A 21,885-nucleotide genomic window follows, 5' to 3' on the forward strand; every position below is an offset into this window, starting at 1 on the left:
GAGACTAGATGGCTCTCATTTTAGTTTGATTTCCTATGAGGGGTTTTAGCCTTAAAAATCCCAGTTAAATGGTAGTCCTCAATGCAGTCTCTTACAATATCTCACAAAAATAGCTCCCAAACCTCAAAGAATATACTCTCAAGAACTTTGAAAATTGACATAGGCAGAAATCTAATTTGCTGTTTTGAAGGAACTGGCATTAATCATAAGGCAAATGGGGCTTAGGTAAAGAAATGGACTTACTTTTCAGTTTATGACATATTTAATTTTCCTTTGTTGAAATTGTCTGCCAGAAAAAGAGCTGATGTCCTGAAACTCCTGTTCCTCATTCTCCTACCTCACACACACACACACACACACACACACACACAAAACCAGACACCATTTCCTTCTACATGCTTGTGGATGCTCCCATGTAGGAAAACCCTAGAGAGAAATAAAATCAAAGAAAATATTGATAATATGCCAATAAACAAAATATACCAGCACCAAATTATACCAATAAGGTATTCCTATAACAACGGTCACAACCAAATAAAATGATCAAAGAAGTATGAACAACAAGCTTAAAAAAAGTCTGAGAGAAGAAAAATCAAAACTGTCAATCTAAGAGTACATCAAATTGAGTTTAATTCTCTTCTCTAAAGATGGTCTCAAATGGAATCACTATTAAAAATTTACAGTCTATTGTTTCTAAACTGTATTTTAAAAATTATTAGCTCAAACTTTCTGAAAGAGTGATGTCTTTTACTGCCATCTTTCTTGATTGTCAGACTTCTGGAATCCCCAGTCTCTCAGCTTTGAAACCCTGGCTCACTAGCAGGCAGACATGGCCGAAAAGAACTCAAGACCTAGAAATTGCCAGCAGAACACTGTGTTGCGCCCTCTCTCCTGGGCTCCAGTTGCCCTTGCTCACATCTGCTGGTTTATTCCTCAGGTACCGTAACAGAACTCAGGAGCACCACCAGCACCCCACTAACCCTGCTTCTCAGCAGTTCCCTGTCTCAGCAAGTAACACAGCACTTTGCCCACTTGAAAGCCAGGCACCCAGGAATTATACTCTGCACCTTCTCCTTCTCCCCACTTCCCACCTCCCACCATCCTCCAAGCCCTGTAGAGTTTGTAGCGTAAATATTTCTTGAATCTATTCCTCTCCATCTTCACTGCTTCCATTCCAGTTCAAGCTTGTCATCACTCAGTTGAGCTCCAATGAAGGTTTCCTAACTAGTCTTTTTATCTTTGCTATTTTTATTTTATACTTTTTCATAGGCAGATCTCTTATTTTTTATTCTTCTTTTGGATTCTTAAAACACCTCTATTGAAATATAATGTACGTACCATAAAATTCACTGGTTTCAGCGTATAATTCAATGATTTTGAAAGCAAATTTAAAGTTGTGCAAGCATTACCAAAATCCTACATTGTTTTCTCAAAATGTTTATAATAAAAAATTAATATATTCAAAAGTAGAATAGTGTAGTGAGCCCTTATGTGCCATCAATGGCCATCAACACATTGTCCATCTTGTTCTGTCTAGACTTCCAACTACTTTCCTCATATACACTGGATTATTTTGAAGCACCTTCTAAATTTAAGATTATTTCATCTGTAAATATTTCAGTATGCATTTTTAAAAGATAAGGACTCCTATGAAAATAAAAAGCATCAATACATGATTGCACCTTTAAAAAGCTACCAATAATTCCTTAATGTTAACTTGAATGTTCAGTCAGCATATAAATTTCTCTCTTTTTTCATTTTGTACAACTGGTGTGTTTGGATTCAAACAAGGTCCATCTATTACAGTTGGCTTATATGTCTTTTAAGTTTCTCTTAATTCAAAGTTTCCATCTCCCTCTTTTTTTTGTCATTATAATTTACTTGTGAAAGAAATCAAATTGTTTATATACTAGAATTTCCCATAGTGTCATTTAATGTGTTCTTCTATCCTTTGGAAATTTATAGTTCTATCTAGAGGATTGATCAGACATAGGTCTGATTTTCTAGAAAGAATACATCGTAGTTGATATCATGAACTTCCATCAGGAGGCACCTAATGTCTGGTTGTACCTATTTTTGTGAAGTCAAGTTTGATTGGATTCAGGGGTTGTCAGCCTGATCTATCCATTTTACAGTTTCTCAATAACCTTCCCTCTTAGAGTTATAGCAGCCATTGATAACCATTGCCTATAGCCAAAAGGCAGCTGCTGTGAACTTTTATTACAAATTAACTTTTTAAAATCAAAATCTGATCATACCTTTCTCTTGCTTAAAACTCTTAGAGGCTTTTCAGAGTTCCCTCTCCTTCCTCTTATTGCACATACCGGTGAATCTGATTATAGTCTGGTGGGGTGATTTCATTGTCCACAGATTACTTTGCAAGTCCCATAAGGATATGGACTGTGTCTCCTATCCCATGTCATTGAAAGCCTAGGACAATGTCTGACAAATACTAGTGCTCATGTGACACTTGTTGGGTGGATGAAATGAGTTAATGAGCTAACAAATTCAATCAAGGGAGGATTATGGCATCTGTAAAAAAGGCATGTTGTATGGGGTTTTTTTTTCTTTCTCTCCTGAATGTGGGAGAATATGGGAAAGGCAAGTAGAGACTGAACAAACCAGAGGGAGCAAAGTCAAGAGGAGCTGGTTTTGGAAGAGTCACAGTCTTTTTGAGGGAGGTGACAGTGCAGTCAGAGATGTGGAGTGGTATTTGCTGTTTACAGAGAAAAGGCAGCAGATGGGAATCTTCCTGAAATGCACAGGATGACATTAATGTGTAGGGGGCCAAATGAGGAGGGATATCCCTGAAATAAGATATGCTGTGCCCTGTGAATGTGTGAGGCAGCCCTGGGTCCCCCTTCAATGGCCCTTGAAGGTGGCATTGTGATGAGATGAATTTGGGCCAAAGCAGCCCATTCATCTGTTGGTCTGTAGAGCCTCCTGGCTAGACTGTATAGTACCGTGTGAGGCTAGTACCATGGAGCATGAAATTTCCTCACATCTGGGGAGACTCGGGCCCTGAAAACACCTCGTCTAAGAATTCTCTTTGGGCAAATTAAGTTCTTATAGGAAAATGATACTGAGAAGTGAGGGTCCTCTGAAAGCCTTTATAAATGGTTTATATGTTCACTAAATAAAAGAGTCAAGTCAGTACGATAGAGAGACTATCTGTGTATTTTATATGAGCAAGAATAGAATTGAATGATTCATTTTCATTTATCATTAACTTTAGCTTACTCGCATATTTTCAGTATTTCTCTCTTTTTAAAAGGATGCTTACAAGTTTGCTTTGTTTTCTTATCAGTAATATCCCCACTAGGAAGTAGCATTTCTATCCCCTGTGGTATCCTATTCCCTAGAAGGGAAACAGAAGATTGAATTTCCATGTGATCAATAAAGAACCTCTCATTTCATGCTCCGTATATATCATGACTGGGTGTACTCTGAAGATCGATCTGAATGTGTGCTGAAATTCTTTCAGGTTAAGGGACAAATATACAGCAGTTGAATATAGCATGGAAGATAAAAAAACTAGACTCTGGAGTCAGAACTGAGTTTGAATTCAGATTTCACTCCCAGTGAGCTGTGTGACCTTGGACAAGTTACTTCGCTGCTCTGTGCCTTTGTTTCCTCATCTGTAAAATAGGACAATAATGATAATACTTCACAGTCTTGGAAAAGATTGAATGATTTATTAAAAGTGCTTAGAAGAGTGCCTATTACACAGTAAGAGGTATAAAAGTGATACCTACTAAGATTGATGTTGATATTTATGAAATAAGTCCTTTCCTATGAGAATTGTACCTATAGGGAATCCGAAGTGAGTGAGGGATGCTCACTGTCCTTAATAACCTATAGATACCGGTGGATAAAAGTACCTCAGCAGTGGCTTCTGTGACAGCACTGTCAGCTCTCCTTTGGTGAGATGCAAAAAGCAGAAATGAAAAAGTTCAAAAGGGGATATGTACATTTGAGCACATGAAAACTCTGATTGATTGGAGTAATATTGGTTCTTCCCAGCTGTCGGCTATTTCTGACCAGGGAGGGCTTCTAGTGAAGACGGAGTGCTCCAAACCTGTGGGGCTGAACAGGGGGGCGTACTTTCTGAGTCTAGAACTCTTAGACCCTCCTCCCAGCAATGGGGCTCAAGCAGAGAGTTCTGAGGGTGTGCCCCACCTTGGGCCCAGTGCTCCTGGAAAATAACACGCATTTTTATGAGCAGGTACAGGAACATTTTGGGCTTTGTTATTTCATTCAGATATGAGATTAGAAAGCTAGCCTCTCCCCCGGACCCCCACTCCCACCCCATGAGAACACTGTAAAGTTTTAAGTCTTTTAAAGAAAACTCAGGACCATAATCTAACCCCTGATCATATTTATCGCATAGATGAAAACTTCGGTTTTGGGTGGTGTTTATCATTCATCCCACTTATTTTTTTTATCCTTTCTCCAGGAAAGTAATGGGATGTTTGCCAGTTACCTTACTGAAATAAAGAGACAGCATGGTTCAAATATCCTTTGATCCCCAGGGACCATATAAAACAGACCTGGGAGCATTTTCTACTGTGATTGGTTTTTTCTTTTAATCTTATTCTTTTAGATTTTATTTATTTATTTATCAGAGAGAGAGAGCACAGGCAGGGGAAGCGGCAGGCAGAGGGAGAGGGAGAAGCAGGCTCCCCGCAGAGCAGGGAGCCGGATGTGGGACTTGATCCCGGGACCCTGGGATCATGACCTGAGCCGAAGGCAGACGCTTAACTCACTGAGCCACACAGACGTCCCTGTGATTGGTTCTTGAATAATGATTACCTGTGCCTATGATCACTTTACTTACTTTCTGTATGTTCAAACCTACCTGTTTGATGCAATGCCTGAAAAATTAAAGAACATTATTAAACTGGTCTGAAATTTCTAAAATTCAGCATTCCCTTCTCTTTCAAAATGAGGGCAGTGTTTGCCCTTGTCCCTTCTCTGGGACTTTTTCAGCTCTCCATGATTCTGAGATTACTGACTGCATTTTAAGATCATTTCTGCAATTTCTTTTAGTTTCTGGGGTGGAATTAATCTGGATGTGGACTGACACTTGATTTTACTCAAAGTGATTGGGGTGTGTCTTTATCACCTTGCATATACTGGATGTTAAATCCTTCATAATGTGTTGTCCTCTGTGGTTCCCAATTTTCCAGTTTTATCTGTGTAACTTCCTGCTCAGACAAAACAGTTTTGTTCGTCTTGCAGTTCTCCTGCCAAATGCAGTCTTCCAACTCTTAGGAAAAGCAACGGGCAGTTTATCACTTAATGTGTATTTATTACAAATTCAGAATTTTCAGGTAAAACGTTAGTGTTCGTCAGTATTATTGCTGTTTTATTACAAGCAACAGAAATCAACTTAATTTTAAATCAGAAATCAACTTGATATTAAACCAGAAGGGATTTGGGAGACTTTACAAAGACCAGGTAAAGCAGGAATTGGAAAATTGTCAGCTTCCCAGTAGAGCACCAGGCACTCCCCAGAAGTTGTCTGTTTACTGTGCTGGTTTGAGCAATGTGAGTTAGTCAGTGGTCTGTATTGCAGGCTGATCATTTGAGTTTGGGGAAATTCTGTTTCAGTTAGATAGAAAGTAGCCCTTGGGATCAGAAAGTTTTAAAACACTGCCTTGTGGTGCTAGCGGCTAGCTGGATTTGGGAACCACAGAGTGAAGCAGGGAACGTCAAATTTGAATCCTCTGAAGTGCTTGTTAAAACCCCAGTTGCCAGGCCTGGTCCCCAGAGGCAGAGATTTAGTAAGGACTGGGGCAGGGCCTGAGAATTTGCATTGCAAAGAGCTCCCAGGTGATGCTGAGGCTGTCATTCAGGCTTTGAGAACCACTGAGCAAAAGGGCTAGCCAGCTGTTGTTGCCATAGAATGCTGCATGCCTAATGTTTTTCTTACTATTTCTGAAATGTTAACCTCACTGCCATCTATGTGGCTCTCTCCTGGGAGATCCAGTCTCTTCTGCTGGGTGCCTCCACCAAAGGTACTTCACCTTGTTAACGAAAGCCACTAGTTGTTTGATGAATGAGTCCTGGAGAAGGGAGCATTTACTTCAAGGCAGCTTGAAATCCACTACTTATCTTGTGGGTGCTGGGATAAACAAAACCACGGTGGCCTGAGCTGCATTTACCAAATTCGAAGTCACCAGTATCCACACCCAGTTTGCTCTTCTGCCTGCCTTGGTAGGAGAAAACAGAGAAGTACTTGTTTGAAGGCTCAAATTATGGAGTGCAGAAAAACAGGTTGACTTCAAAGAAGAGACTTGGGAATATAAGAGAACATTTCTTCTCTTAGCAACCAAATGGAAATCTGCTATTTCCTGTCACTCCCCACCCCCACTGCCCTAAAATATAAAGGGAAATCTCACCGTTAGCACATACTGAGAAGTTTTAGATGGTTCTAGCCTTTTAAAGTTAGCCTGAGCAAGCAGAGATCTAGTATTAAAGGTGGGCTCCGTTTTATCACCTTCAGATCCTCATTTAGAAAGTCTGTCTGAATCTTAACCATCACCTTGGAAAGGCCCTGGCAAAATTCTGCACACCTCGCAAAAGTTTAGAGATGAAACTGGACACCAAGACGGGTTCCAGATTTCACTTACAATCCTAAATGTGGCTCGCACTTGTTGAACACTTCAAGTTTCGGATTCCTTTTGATGCAGGTCTGCCTTGACTTTATCGGAAATACTTCCTGAGATGTTTCATGCTGCAGAGAAACCATGTTGCAGTGGAATTTTTCCTTGGAAGTTGTTTTACTTTTTCCCTGTAAATCTGGAAGATGAAAGACAGAGTCCCAGGAGGTGAAAATCACCAAACAAAACTGAAAAAGAGAAAAGACAAAAACCATGTGGCTTTATGCCTTGTGTTCCTTATCTCACGTTGGAACTGAAGTGTGCTGCTTCCCTTGACTCGGAAAGGGGTCTGATGGGTGCAAATACGAGTTAGTGGCAGGAAAGACCCCAGAGCCTGATCTGCTTGTAAAATCCTCACCAGTGGTCAGGTTGGGAAAAGAAAGCTGCAGGTTTCCGGAGGACTGAGGAGCAATAGCCCCACAGATGGATGGTCTGGTTGACATCTAACTTAGTTATTCCATGGAAGAGTCAGTCTTTGGAATGGATGTCCTTCCTTGGAAATGAGATGCCTGCAGGACTGCATCATTGTGTCTAGAATATAGCTTTGGAGAAACTGAAAAAGAGCATCACTCCCCCCACCAACTTCCAAACAGCTTGTATACAATGGAGACTTGAGTTTTAATCCTTTCATAAATCACATGGTATGGACAGCTAGGGTTAGAAGGCATGTTAGCCGACCAGGAGCCTTTCTCTGGTCAGGGGACCAAGAACAAGGGCTCTGCTATCCAAGGTTGACTCTTGTCTCAGCAGCCCCTTCAGATTTTACTTCTGGGAGCCAAGACGCGTTAAAAACATTTTTTTCCCCTATGATCTATGTCATTTGTACTCTGAGCCCCAGTAAAGTCCTTGGAGGATGAGCTCACTCAGCCTTCATGGAATGCTGCCTGATGTTACTGAATTTAGTCTCCTCCTTGGAGTGATGTCACAGGGACAAAAGCATCCTTCTCATATTCAGGGGAGTTTAGGCAGCAAGGACCACTCATTTGGTCGTTGATTCATTTCACAAATACACATGGGGCTCTACTGTGTGCTGGGCCTTGTGCCTCACATGGGGGCACCATTGTGGATAGGACAGATGCAGTTCCTGCTTCATGGAGCTGTAGTGAAAAATGGAAGTCAATAAACTAGCAATTACAGAACAGTATAGCAAGGAGCATAAAATGGGGTGAAGTACTTGGCAGCTCTGCACATGAGTGATTGGTGCCCAGGGACTAGTAGAAGGTGCCAGTGAGTCTACATAGGAGGGGAACTGACCTTCGCTGCTTGGGGAGGGAAGGAAAAAAAGGAGCTGTTCTTTAAGTTTTTCAGAAGAAGTAACAGCAGACTGAAATCTGGAAAATGAATGTGGGTGTGCCAGAGGAAAGAAGAATTTGGAAGGGAAGAGCAGAAAGAACAGCGTGTGCAAAGGCTCAGGGACCAGGGCAACCATGAAACATCTTAGAAATGGTTTAGGATGAGTGCAGTGGGCAGTGGAAGCAAGAGGAAGAGAGAAGTAGTTGGGGATTTCTTTATCGACTTTTATCCTGAGAGCAGGGATCTTGAGGCACTGAGAAGTTTAAGCAGTGAAAACCTGATCATACTACCTCCTGGGGAAGAGAAAATGGATTTGAGGGTGGGACGGTGGCAAGTGTGTTCAGTTTCTCTTGTCTCCTGGACATCCAGGTATAGAAGTCAACCGGGATTTCCAACCTGTCTGATGGCTGAGGCCATGGGAATAGATGACAATTACCTTTGGAAGCATATGCAGATAGGCAGTTCTCAAATTTTAGTTTGTTTAAGAATCGCATGCAGTGCTTGTTAAAATTGAAGGTTCCTCAGCCCTACCCCAGGGATTCTGATTCTGAAGATCTGGGCGTTCCACGGGAATCTGAGTTTTACCCAAACTCTGCGTTATTCTGATGCTTGTGGTCTGTGAGCCATACTAGGAGAAAATAAACCGCGGAGATAAAATGAGAAGTCCTTGGAGAGAACTTGAGGGGTAGGATGACTGAACTGAATTACCCAGAATTACTGCTCAGAGTCCCAGCAGGAGAGAGTGCCAGTCAGTAATGGGCAAAATGAGGACAAAGCTATTGTCAGTGCACTTTGCAGTCGGTATGGATCTTCCACTGGGATTTTACCTTTTATAAATGCATTTCCCAAACAGGAAAATCAAATTATCCCTCCTCTCTCAAGAGCACATTTCTTTGGGGGGAAACAAAAAAAAGAGTGTACACACACACACACACACACACACACACACACGTACGCTTATGTTATAGGTGTGTGTGTGTGTATAAAGAGAGAGACTTAAGACAAATACAGGGTTAGTTTAACTGGCCCTTTACATTCCAGTTTGTTAATTGCTTTATAAATACTTATGTTTGATGTAGCGAGATATGTTTCACAAACCTTGATGCAGTAGAATCACAAGCTTGTGGAAGAAATGGCTCTTTATTTGGACAAAGCTGATGGAAATATGGGAAGAGGATTTTAAACATTTTTTGAAACTGTTGGAAAAGTATTTTAGCATGACTAGCTCCTTAACACGAGTTCTAGCCACTGATGTTTATTATCTCTGAACTCTTTGGCAACACTGAATGATCAATTGTAATGAAGGTTTCTTTTATCTAATTAAGTGAGACTAATTGGTTTGTGTGCCTTTGTAATAGCATGTTCTTTTTTTAGATTCTAGATATTCCCTCAGTTAAAAGATTTTAATCTGACTTAATGAATTTAAATCTAATCAAAATGAACAATTCTATACAGTCATGGCCCTAAGGAGAAGTAGTATTTATGGGGCTTTATATATGTCAGGGACTGTGCATGATGTTTAGGTGATATTTTGCTTAGTTTTTACAACAATCATCAGAGGTAAGCATTTCCATTTTCAGTTGAAGCAATTATACTTATACTCACATAAGAATTAAGTGGCTGAGCTAGAACTGGAACCAAAGTCTGGCTGCAAAGCAAATTTTCAAAGAACTTATTGAATTGTGACTCTCGCATTCATTTTCTCATGCTTTACCGAGGGCGCTGGATTAGCATTCTTTTCTCACTGACCTGGGTCCCCTGTTCATAATTTATTCTTATGGATGGACATGGTTATTCCAAGAAAATGCCAATTTGTCTAAGCTATACTCATCCTTTGTATTTGGGGCATTCATTCATTCACCCATTGAATATTTATTGAGTGCCAGATACTACGGAAGTTTGAAATGTAATAGTGAACAAGAGGTGGGTCCCCTGCCATCAGGGAACTTACTTTCTTGTGGAATATTGTTGCTCTTGAGATGTGATGGCAGTTATGGGGTACTAGTGAGCAACAGGTGGTATAATGAATCTTTAAAAATTTAATGATTATTCTGCTCCATGGTGCTTATCAATCATGGCTTCTAGAGTCATCTGGGCATTAATGAAAGCTGTCCAACCTGTGTAGAAACTCCCAGAGCCCTGTCATCAAATGATGGGCCTTTTAGGGATTCTTTCCCAATTACAGGACTCAGGGAGCTGCTTTAATTTTGAAAATATTATAGACTTGTAACTGAAAATATTCCCATTTAGTAGGAGTCACTGTTCCTGCTTGTTTTGCTGGGTGTGCTCTGTGAGGGGCTACTTCTAGGGATCATGTCCCATGCTTTGCTTTCCCTTGTCCCGTGCCAGGTTTGGGGGAATTCACAGTGAAGAGAGCTACTCAGGCAACCTCTTTCTCCATTTTCATGGCCTCTAGGAGAGGTAACTCTTAAATTCCATAAGGCAGTGGGGACTTTAAAACATGGGAGGAAGAATCTGAACTCTCTTACGAAAGTTTTCTTAATTAGGAAACTCCAACTCAGTGTTTAACTCAAATCTTTTTTAAAGTTCTACAGGACATATAATGGAGTCTTGTCATAGCCAGCTTTCTGAGATCTACTGCTCAGCTCGAAGAAGAAATAGCTTGCAAGGGTAATTTAGATTTGGCTTCACTTAACAAGATTATGACTGAATGGACCAATCCCTTTAACATTTGCCAAAAATAAAAGGCCAGGAGAAGAGGCAAAAAAGGATCTATCATGTTGGTAAAATGCTCAAACATCCCTTGCCTTTTCCCTGTAATAGCCCAGAGTTTTATCTCAGATACAGTAGTTGTCTCATGCTGTCTGTGGTGATAATGTGAATCACCCTTCTGGGCTTCCCCTTGGAAGTCCAATGTGAATGGTAATATAATTCTTGTCACAAGCGGTGATATGTGATTTGAGGGGCTTTGAGCCAACTTGGAATGCTCTTTGAAACTAACAGTAAAATGAATTAAGACTGAGGGGCCCACAGTGGAAAGGTATAACCTAAGGAAGGTGGGCTGCACTTTATATGAGAAAGGTCCTCTCAAGTAAGTGGCTTCACTTTGGAAGCATCCAGTTAATCTCCTTCACGTTGTATGGAGGCCTTCACATTTTCCCTGGTGACACCACAGAAATATTGGCTGAGTGATACACGAATCATTTATCCTGTTTACACCAGTGCCCACCGTTGTCATAATTTGCCACCGACGGCTTGTCCTCAGACATTGCTGGGAACCCAGACCCTTCAGTTAGAACATCTCCTCGTTGTAAGGCTTGATTGGCACTGATGACGTGTGATGGATCTGGGATGAAAAAATGGAGCTTACTCAGTGTAGGAAATAAATCTGATATCTGTGGGGTATGTAATTTTCCGTGTTCTTTTGCTGGTGGAGGGGCATCACTGTTGCCATGGTGGGGAGAGATGTTAGTTTTCGAATCTAGCCCTTCTCTTAGCTGGCGGTTCTTCTCCCATGTTTCTCCTGTTCTCCGACTCTCCGTATTTCTGTCTTTGTCCAGACGACATAACCTCCCAACTTCCACCATCCCTTACTGACTCCTAAATAATCTCATATCTCCTGAGACCCTAAGCATAGGAATTTCAACCCCTGTTATACAGGTTTAACATGAGGAATGGGCAAGGAAAAATTACAAGAGTTTCTAGAGAATATCCAAGTATCCCAAATGCTGTGACGTATTAATAGGAATTGTGTGGCTGTTACGCAGCAAATTTGAAGTGGTCCAAGTTATGATGTTTAGAATTCATTTTTGACCACTTGTAGGAATTTAATGGTGAGGAAGTTTCTGTGAAATTTCTTTAATCATTTGAAGAAGTAGGTAGACAGCCAAGCTAACAGTTAAAATAATACGTTGGAATATATTTTGTCTTCTATCAAAGTAAATCAAAATTGAAAAAAACAACATCCTTGGTTCCTATGGTTTTTTTCCCAAGAAGTGCCACTTTACTACCACAGGTTAATGGGAGTTGTATGGAAACACTAATCTGAATAAATTAGAAGTCTGAATAATAGAGTATTTTATTTTCTCTATATGTAATATATTTTCATTTTAATTCAGTTAGTATGTGAGTATAGAAGAAAAATCAGATGGTGCTAAAGGTTAATAACAAAACCAATAGTACCCCGGTGGAACCCTGTATCCTTTTTACCCGTAAGTGAACAATTCCAGTGCTTTCAGCTGTTTCTTCTGATATCTTTCTCCATATCACTCAATAATATTTGTAATCCTCATTTTTGATTCATCAATTTAAAATATTGCTTATAGATTTCTTGGAGTGATTGTTGAGGATGATTTTGGCTCTTTTGCATGTCTCTCTCTTTATTCACCTATTATCCTGATATGTGACATACTAATACTGCTAATAATACAAATCCTGAACATGGACGTGTTCATCAAAATTCCAGGCTCTGCACTCAGATTCTGATAGAGTTGGTGCAAGGTGGCCTCCTTTTGATGCAATATGCGTTTTTAGCAAATGATTCCGGTAAGTCTGATGAAGGTGTTCAGGGAAGATATTTAGAAAAACTGTAGTCAAGAGTTTGACTCTTGATTCTTCTCTAGGGTTAGGTAATGCAGGATTTCCAGAACTGTGGAGGATATAAAGGCATAGCAATTTGTAAGCAGTGACTCAAGGGTTCTGTTGTAATGAATAGATAAAATGGATCTGTAGACTCCACACAAATTGTATTTAATTGCTGTTTATAAATAAGATTGACAATGGTTTGCTCCCCCTAAACATAAAAAATATATACCCACTAGAATGGTTTGCCAGTGAAAGCATGAACTTTAACTTGGCCTTCTAGTTAAGTGATTTATAATGTTTGAAATGATATTATGAAATGCTGTCTTTGATTTCTGAACATGTGCTTCTATTTGTCTAGGGAGTACGGTGGCTCTCAGATGTGACAGCTGTAGGGGAGGAGGCAGAGGATAGGCTCAAAAAATTGAGGTACAGCTAGGCAGAGGGGCAGGCATAGCTCAGTAAAACCTTTACAGCTCAGCTTCAGACAGGTGGCTAGTGCTTGGGGCCTGAGATGAGGTGGAGAGATCCCAGGAGGCAAGGACTGGATCATCTTTAGGAAGTTTTGCCTACAAGAAGGAAGCTTATGCCCCTTAGCCTGGTGATCAGGGGCAGAAAAAGAAGTGATTCTAGGTCCTGGATGCTAGGAAGAATAAGTGTTCAGTGATTAAAGAGGGGCTCATGCAGAAGCTTAGCCGTAAGGGACGAGTCACGATGGGTGAGGGCAGAGGGGTGACTAGTACTAATTTCAGGTGACAGGCATGTTTATCTACAAACCAGATTTAGAAAATAGTAGGAGAAAACCTAGAGTGTGTTCATGAGTTGCTAGTGCCTAAAAGGAAAAGCTCTGGAGGTAGAGTTGCCAAGATATTTCTGACCTACCTGTTAGGGTTTTACCTTTGTTTGGAGGCTGAAACAGGGTTTATCAGTTAGCGGGTCCAGCTCCAGGGAGTTTGGGAGGGCAGGGGAGGCCCAAGACCAGGAGGTGTTGGGGTAAAGGCTCAAAAAGTCTTGGAATTTCAGGAACAATTCCAGATCCCCTACACTGGGTTTAGCATTAGACTATTACTCCTGGCCCAGCCTAGCAAGAAAGGTGATCTAGTATCAGGTACCTCTGGGGAGATGGAAAGGTAGAGGCTTGAGACTGATTGACCCCCTACTTTCTTTTGCCCTTATTGGTCTGGGAACTAGGACAGGGCCATGGCTCTAGGTAGACACTTTTGGAGCAGTGGTAAGGTAACAGGACCAGGTAGAGTCAAAGGATGACTTTATTGGTCTATGAGACACTCCAGCTGCCATCATTGTTATGAATCACAGGTTCTCCATTGGATTATTTCTTCTTTGTGAGCCAACTTAATGCAAAGATTTCTGGGGTTTTGAAATGAGGGAGATATGGAAACTTCTCATTTATCTTTCTTTAGATAGAAATTCTAAACAAGTAGCTAAAAATGCCATGTTGTTGACTGTAACACATCAGGTCTGATTCTTGTAGGTCCTGGTTCACTCAAGACAATGACCATCTTGTGAGGAAACCCCGACTAGAGCATATTGGAGGAGGGTTAGCTGGTGTCTCATGGCCATCAGATTGATTACCAAGAATTCAGAGTCACTAAAACGAAAATGGGCACTGTGTGTATTTATAAAAGTACTTTGTTGGTCTTCTAGATTGAAGTTGATGATAGATGTGTTTTTAGAGAAAAAGTACAAACTCTGGAGACACAAGCATCTGCTCTTTCTCAGTCCTGCCTCCTGGGTTTATACTGCATTTTTTTACCCACACAAAAGGCTTTCTCTTTTTCTACTGAATACCTGGAAATATGGGTGTAAATGACTAATATGGATTCTTGACAGTTTTACTGGAACAAAACTGGTGTTTTCAGGCTTTGATTGCCCGTATATAGCTGGCTCTGTGGGTGGTGGTGATTATCCCTTTTCCACTCTGTAGTCCATATGGTATTACAGTCCACTAAGTGAACTTGCCAACTTAAGTGATGATGTACAGTGTTTCCCTGGGACCATAGAGTTCATTTTTGTGACCCAAGTGCGCTGCTATACTTTGGTTTGTTTATCATAGTTATAAGAATTACTTCATGGAGGTAGACCTCAAGAATGTAAGAGTCAAGGTATTTGAGTCAGCGGTTTTCAAAGTGTAATCCACGGACCCCTGGGAGTCCTAAAGACTGTTTCAGAAGGTTCATGAGCTTTAAAATGATTTTTATCATAATACAAAGACATTATTTGCCTTTTTTGCTATGTTCACATTTATACTGATGGTGGGTAAAAGTGCTAGCTCCTTAGTGTGGATCAAGGCAATGGCACCAAAGTGGTCATTGTATTGGTCACCATCATGTACTCTTAGTTAAAAAAAAAATTTAAAGCCATTTTTACTTAAAAATGTCCTTGATGAAATGAAGGAATTATGTTTTTAATAACTCTTACCCTTGAATACACATCATTTTAACATTGGAAGTGTGCAAAAAAATACTGCTGAATATTGAAATACAGTGGATATCTCTAAAGGAAAAACACTTATGTGTTTATTTGAGTTGTGAGCTGAGCCAGACATTTTTTTCATGGAATTCCATTTTTACTCGAAAGAATGACTGACAGGCAAATTATTCAGACTTTGACATTTGGCAGACATTTTCTCAAAAATTAAAAAAAATGAGTGTGTCACTTTAAAGAAAATAAATGGCGGCCTAGTGATAAATCATCAGTGATAAAAATTTGAACTTTCATGTGAAAATTAGAATTTTGGGAAACTTGTATTTACCACTGTGTGCTTGATATATTTCTAATACTTAAAGACTTATGAAGAGATAAAAGATGACATTAATAAATATTATTTATTTTTGGTATTCGATAATGAAATACACCAACATTAGGGAGATCTGCCTAAATCAATATTTTCCAAATGACCAATACATAGCATTACAAAAATCATGCATGGGGAAAATTTCCCCTTAAAGTACAAGATACGGTTTTGAATTTCGCATTGCAACCAACCTTTAAGATTGTTGAATTTTGGTATAGTATCAAAGAAGAGTATCCACAATGATATGAAATGGCTCTTAGAATCTGCCTCTATTTTCCAACTACAAATCTGTATAAGGCTGGATTTTCTTTATATACTGCAGCTAAAATGGCATATTGCAATAAATTGAAAGAAACAAGTAGGAAAATTCAATTACCTTCTGTTAAGCCAGAGCTTAGAGAGATTTGCAAAAAGGTAAAACAGTGTCACTTTTCTCACTGATTTTTTTGTTTTGTTTTGTGGTATTCTGGATGGCATAGATTTTTTTTATAAAAATGTGTTGTCTATGTTAATGTAATGGATTTTTGTCCTTTTAAAACAAACAAATTTTTAAAATTTCTCAGTTTTAATTTCTGATACAGTAAATATTGACAGATAGACATAACCCTTGTAAACAAAAACTCTTTGATGGGTTCAATAATTTTTAAGACTGTAAAGGGATCCTGAGGTCAAAACTTTGAAAACCACTAGTTTTTAAGTGAGGCTTTCCACATATAGCCCAAATTAGGAATCCATGTCTAGTTTAAGTATAAAGCAAATCATGTTTTGCCTTTTTCCCAGTTTTCTTAGCATTACCTTGTCCTTTGGTTCCTGTGTGTCTGTCTAGAAATGCCCATAAAATATCATTGCTGGCCTACAATCTAGAGGCTCCAAGATATTCACATTGTCCGCCCGGGAGGAGGCATCAACCATGGGCTCCACCTACCTGAAGGATAAGAGAAGAGCCTGTGTGCAGTTATGGACACATTTATATTCTCTTTCACATCTAGCTAACTCCTTTATATGGAAAAATGGACAGCCAGCTGGGGCTGTGGTGACTAGCCTGAGTGATTTTGTATGAGACCTTTCTAAGCTGAAGAGAATTAGAATTTGGAGAAGTGTTTATTAATTCATCATAAAGAATATTCTCAACATAGTGGAATATTAAGTGGGCAATAAAATGTTAATTATGGAAAGATCATGGAAACTGCTTGCTAGGACTTTGGGTGGGGAAGGTAGATTACCCAATGGTATTGCAGTCTATCAAAAAAAGCTGTAATTATTTATTAGAAAAAGACATCGTGGTAGGCACTGAGGACACAGCCCTTGACTGTGGATATAAAATTATACATTTATGTTGAGACAAAATTGAAGGTCATGGATAAAAATGAAAATAATGGAGAAGCTGCTTCAAACCTCTCACAATTAATTAATTAATCTATTTTGAGAGAGAGCGTGCACACACACGTATGTGTGAGCTGGGGGGGAGGGGCAACGGGAGAAGGAGAGAGAGAATTTTAAAGAGAGAGTATCTTCCTCCATTCCTGTTCCATGCTCATCGTGGAGCCCTACTTGGGGCTTGATCTCACAACCCTGAGATCATGACCTGAGCTGAAGTCAAGAGTTGGATGCTTAAGGGATTGAGCCACCCAGGTGCCCCCAAACCTCTCACATTTAAAAAAAATAATGTTGATATTTTTAAAATTTCAATATGAGGGAAATAAGGGGCTAGAGATTGAAATTCCTGCTATTTTGATCCCTGCCTCTTTGAAACACTGGGAAGGGCACTGATCTTTCTGACTGCTTCCAACCTGGTGTCCTTGCCAGATCCACAAAGCTCCTGCCTTGTTTTACTCAGTCTACACAGCTCCTTGACCTCCCCTAGCCAGGACTGTCATGGCCTCACTTGTGGTCCCATGAGGTCTTACCCAAAGGGAGCTGCAGGGGTAAACAAGCCTTTCTTCTAAATGTTTGTTTCTTCCATTACCACCTACTGAGGAATCTATCAGGGTTTTATTTGTTTACAATGTGTCACTTTTTTAGGGCCACCCAGAGGCAGATATTGAGGGGCAAGTTTGCTAGGCAAAAAACAAAAACAAAAAAGCCCCAGAGGAAGACATGGCTGAAATATTCCTTAGCATATCCTACAAATACCCCTTTTAAAGCCATGGAAACCACATATCCCACATCGTCTGCCTGGGGAATTTGTAGTCAGCTATATTTTCAGAGGATGTGGGAGGTAGAGTTTTCATATTATGGTATTTATAAATATTTCAGAAATGCCACATATTGGTAGGGTGACCTGGTTTATGGAATGTTGAAGTCAAGAATTCTTTTCTTCTATAGTAAAATGTGTAACGGTTCTGGAAAAAAAAAAAAAAAGATAATCCTGGAAAAAAATGAACAGGAATCCTGAGATAACCTGTATTGACAGTATCCTTCAAACAAACCATTGTTAGAGTGGTTTTAGGAATCTCTAAAAATATAATCTTAAATTGAATTTGAGGAGCATATCATTTAATGTAGCATTTATGGGAGGGGAAGGCTTTGGGGAATAGAATTGCTTGCTCAATGAAGGAATACTGATTGCTCAATATAAGGACTTGTTTAACCAAAAATTGTTGCCGAGAAATTTGCCCCAAAGAGGAAAGACCCTATCGTTGTAGAAACTTCGGACAGGTGTACAGTGGTAAATTGAAGTTGACTAGCACCTTCCAAATTGTGTTCCCCATTATATTGTACCATACGCCACGACAACAGGGTTCTATGGTCGGGTAAGTTTGAGAAACACCATACCGATAATCTTCCTGTTGGATATCCATATGCATTAAAGGATAAGAAAAGTCTTGCAATAAAGAAAGCAATTTAACTTTGTTTTACACAGCCTTACTTATTTCTTTGTAGGAGTCATGTAATGGAAACCCTAGTGACTTCTTATAAAACAGGATTCCACAAAGCACTTGTTTAGGAAATGCTGTAGGAGATAACGGAGTATAAATTACCTTGCTATTTTTGAGGGAACGACTTGGCCAATCCAGACAATTCTTCTGGTGCTCTGAAAGAAGACTGAGGTAAACGTTGGCATTTGTTGGTAAGGAATTGTCATTGTCTTTCACATCTGACTGACTCCTTCATATGGAAAGATGGACGGCCAGCTGGGGCTATGATAAGTTCGCCTGAGGGATTCTGGGTGCTACAAGTCACAGCCATCCATTTCACTCTTCCTACTAGACCTTAGATGGATTGTGGCTACGGTGCCCATCAGTGCTGGTTTTTACGGAACAAGCATTAAAAAAATGGTTATATAGTGACTTCCTGGATCTGTGTGGTTGCCTCACTTACTCTCAGGGCCCACCAGCCCATTTGTGGCACTCGAGCGGGGGAGGGGGGCCGCGTGTGTTACTTTCTATAGTGAGATGAAATGATTATCCCCGTCAATCCCCAAACATACCCCTCCTTAGGAAAACAAACATCTGCAAGTTTATTTTATAAAATCTGTGTAGAACTTACATAAATATATTGTGACAGCAGCTGTCATGCTGCATGTATCAAGAAAGTGCTTTGAAACTTTATGCAAATACGTGGGCGATGTATATACTACTGTATACCACAAAGACTACTCCATGTGTTCCTTGTGCCAAGGAACACACAAATGTTCTCCAACAAATTCAGAGGAAAAGTCACCACAGCCCTGTACCTTTCACAGCCCTGTTCTCTTGGCCACTGAAACATACTTTGGATGGCTGATCCTAAAGAGAGCAGGGTGGAGGTGAGGGGGCTGAAGGTTCATTTTTATCAGGGACTTTTATAGCTCAAGTGCTGTGCTGGGCACTTGAAGCACATTCACTCATAAAATTTTCACAGTAGCTTTGTGGGAAAAATGGCATTGTCTGGTAATAAAAGAACCAAGACTCAGATTAAATAAATTGCCCAAGGTCCACTCATTTATTAATTTATGGAGCTGGCTGGGATTCAAAATTAATTTGACTTTAAATATTTGTAAGAGCGAACATTTAATGAGTGCTTACTATGCGCCAGGCCCTGGGCTAAAAGCTTTTCTTCCATCGTCTTATTCTTTGCATGAACTCTGTGACACAGAGGTACTGTTGTTTTCCTAATTTACAGATGAAGAAATTGAAATTTAGGGAAGTTAAGTAACTTCAGTACAAAGTAATAAACTGGAGTCCGAAGGAGTCCTTAATGCCAGGGGTTTGTTCCTTTGAGTCATGTGGTTTCCCAGTTTTCCTTCTTGATTTAGAATCTGGAAATTTTCCTGGTTTGTACTGAGTTTAAGGCACAGCTCTTCTCATGTCTTCATGGACTAGGATTTCATAAACATTTAAAAAAGTCATTTTCCCTTGATTCTTGATTCATCACCCAGTATCTGGAGTTTAGTATCATTTCCACATTCGTGGATATTGCTATTTCTGTAACTCTAATAGATCATATTTGGAGTTTTGAGCATATTTCAATGCAAATACCTTATGTAGAAGTATTAGATGAAAGAAATGGCCTCTTTACAAAGATTTGCAGTCTTTTGCCCACAACACTGGGATACATGTATAACTGAGAGTCTCTTCCTCCATTCCTGTGTACCCTTTGGAATTGGGAATGTTTGAGAATAGAGTCATTTACAATTTTTGCTATGAACAGTTTTGGTGCTCACACTGCTCCTTTTATTTCCAAGTTTTGAGAACTCTTCTGCTTTTGAAAGTCAAACCCATTAGAGCCTTTGAGAACTATGGATTTTGAATCCTTATCTTCTTGTGGTTGCTCAAGTTCCCCACCATGGCATGTTTTATTACTGTTGTAATGACAGCAATCGTTTTCCAGGCACCACTGATCCTAGGGAAGGGGGCCACTTGTGATTGCAAAGTTAGAGTCTGCTTGGGAGGGTTTGCAAAAGAGGGAACAAGAATTGAGCCGAAAGGCCATCTCAGGCCAGATCAGTTAAGAGGCTCAGGAGATCATATGCTCTGTCCTAGGCCACTGGAAACACTTTCCTAGAACAAAAATACAAAATACTCATTGTGCATGAATGTTCACACAGTGCATTTTAATAAAATATGTATGTAACATAAATGTTAAGTGTATTTTCCACCTTAGCAATTTTTGGAGGGAGTTGGAGACATTTGGTTTTGGAGTCTCATCCCCAGAGCCCCTGAACAGACCTTATCAGATAGCTACTTAGCACAAATCAAAATTTTATGTCCTGACTAAAACTAAAGAAAAATACTTCACTGCAAGGGCAATATCCATAGTCTACGCACTTGTGAATATGCCAGGCATTGTTCTGATCACAAATATATTCAACCAATCAGAACTAGCAATGTTCTGATAATGAGGTGGTCATATACTTTGAGCTACTTGTTTATCAGTTCTATGAACTTGGTAACCAAACTGTAGTCCTGATGGATGAGGCTTTTTATAAGTAACATCTATCAATTTAAAATATGATTTTTCTGGATTTCTTGGTCAAAAAAAGGGGTCTGCCTTCAGTATGCAGGCTTTCACTTAATCTGCCTATTTTCAAGACATTGCCATCACCTTCCACTTGGCCTGGTATAATAAAATGGTGGATAGTTCTGAACTCTACTGCCTCCCTGAGTCCTAGACATTTCTCTCCACCCCGCCCCCCCCCAGATTTTCCCTTCAACACTGGTCTTCGGAGAGCATTTGGGTCAGGTTCTGAGTGGCTTTTGTTTGGTCCACTCACCACTAAAGTCCTGACAGCTGTTTTAAGTGGGTTGCCTTTCCTTTGATTTCCAATTAAAGGTGGCCTTCCACTCTTCTTCTTTTAGCTTCTTAGGAGTTCCAAGGAGACTATCCTTGGTTTCCATTGAAGCACTGAGGGAAGTTCTGACAAGCACTTGAACTTCTGTCCTAGCTATTAGGTGTAAAAAACCCAGTCCTGAACCCGGTCCTATCTGTATCATTTTCTGAAATAAGGTACTAATTGTGTTGTTCTGGTAGAACTTTTATCCATTCCTTTCAGTAAGGTTAAGGGTTTGACCTGTCTGGTCCTGGTTCTCCATCGTTCTTGGGAAAAAAGTCTGTGGTTGCTAAGAGTGTTGTCATAGTCACAGAGCTGTACATGACCAGGCAAGCGTTCCATCCAGCTGCTGCCTCAATGAGGTACCTTCCCCCTTCTGGCCTCTTGATCACATGTTCTGGCCAAGATCACCAGACAGTGCTTCTGAACCTGGCCTGATATTATTCCAGGAGAAGCTTGATTAAATATAACTCATTGTTTCTGTAAGAGGCCAAGCACTTTTGCTTTCTACTTGACCAGTATATGAATTCGTTTGTCAGAGAATACAGTATACCCATGCCTTGTCTATTAGGTGGCGATTTTATACTGTCTAGTGTTGGACACTGATGGCCAGTCCTCCTAGCAGGTCAGAGTTCATGATAGAGGAAATATCATTTTCCTGGACTGGGTAAGAGTCCATCTCCTACCGTGTCTGTCTGCCCTTGTTTCCTCTGTTTGGCACCGCCGCCATTTCATGAGCACCTTGCTTTTCCACCTAGCATGGCTACTACTTTCAACTTCCACCGTCTTTGATGGTGCATCACCGCTAACGTCCTGGA

At 40.1% G+C, this 21,885-nt stretch overlaps 2 protein-coding genes across 9 annotated transcripts in view; one reads left to right on the forward strand and one right to left on the reverse strand.

The window, feature by feature from the left end:
* LOC113911067 (nascent polypeptide-associated complex subunit alpha, muscle-specific form-like) overlaps positions 1 to 21,885 on the reverse strand; it is a 163,041-nt gene that overhangs the window by 95,035 nt on the left and 46,121 nt on the right. The window contains exons 4-7 of the mRNA XM_027573257.2: positions 19,323 to 19,408; positions 11,149 to 11,265; positions 6,636 to 6,804; positions 4,859 to 4,874 (exon numbers count right to left, since the gene is read on the reverse strand). Of these exons, the coding sequence (XP_027429058.1) occupies positions 4,859 to 4,874; positions 6,636 to 6,804; positions 11,149 to 11,265; positions 19,323 to 19,408 (388 nt within the window). The remainder of the gene's footprint in view (positions 1 to 4,858; positions 4,875 to 6,635; positions 6,805 to 11,148; positions 11,266 to 19,322; positions 19,409 to 21,885) is intronic.
* Positions 1 to 21,885, forward strand: part of BMPER (BMP binding endothelial regulator) — a 247,675-nt gene that overhangs the window by 94,191 nt on the left and 131,599 nt on the right. The window lies entirely within an intron of this gene.

Source organism: Zalophus californianus, chromosome 12, assembly GCF_009762305.2.
Source record: "Zalophus californianus isolate mZalCal1 chromosome 12, mZalCal1.pri.v2, whole genome shotgun sequence".
Taxonomy (NCBI): Eukaryota; Metazoa; Chordata; class Mammalia; order Carnivora; family Otariidae; genus Zalophus; species Zalophus californianus.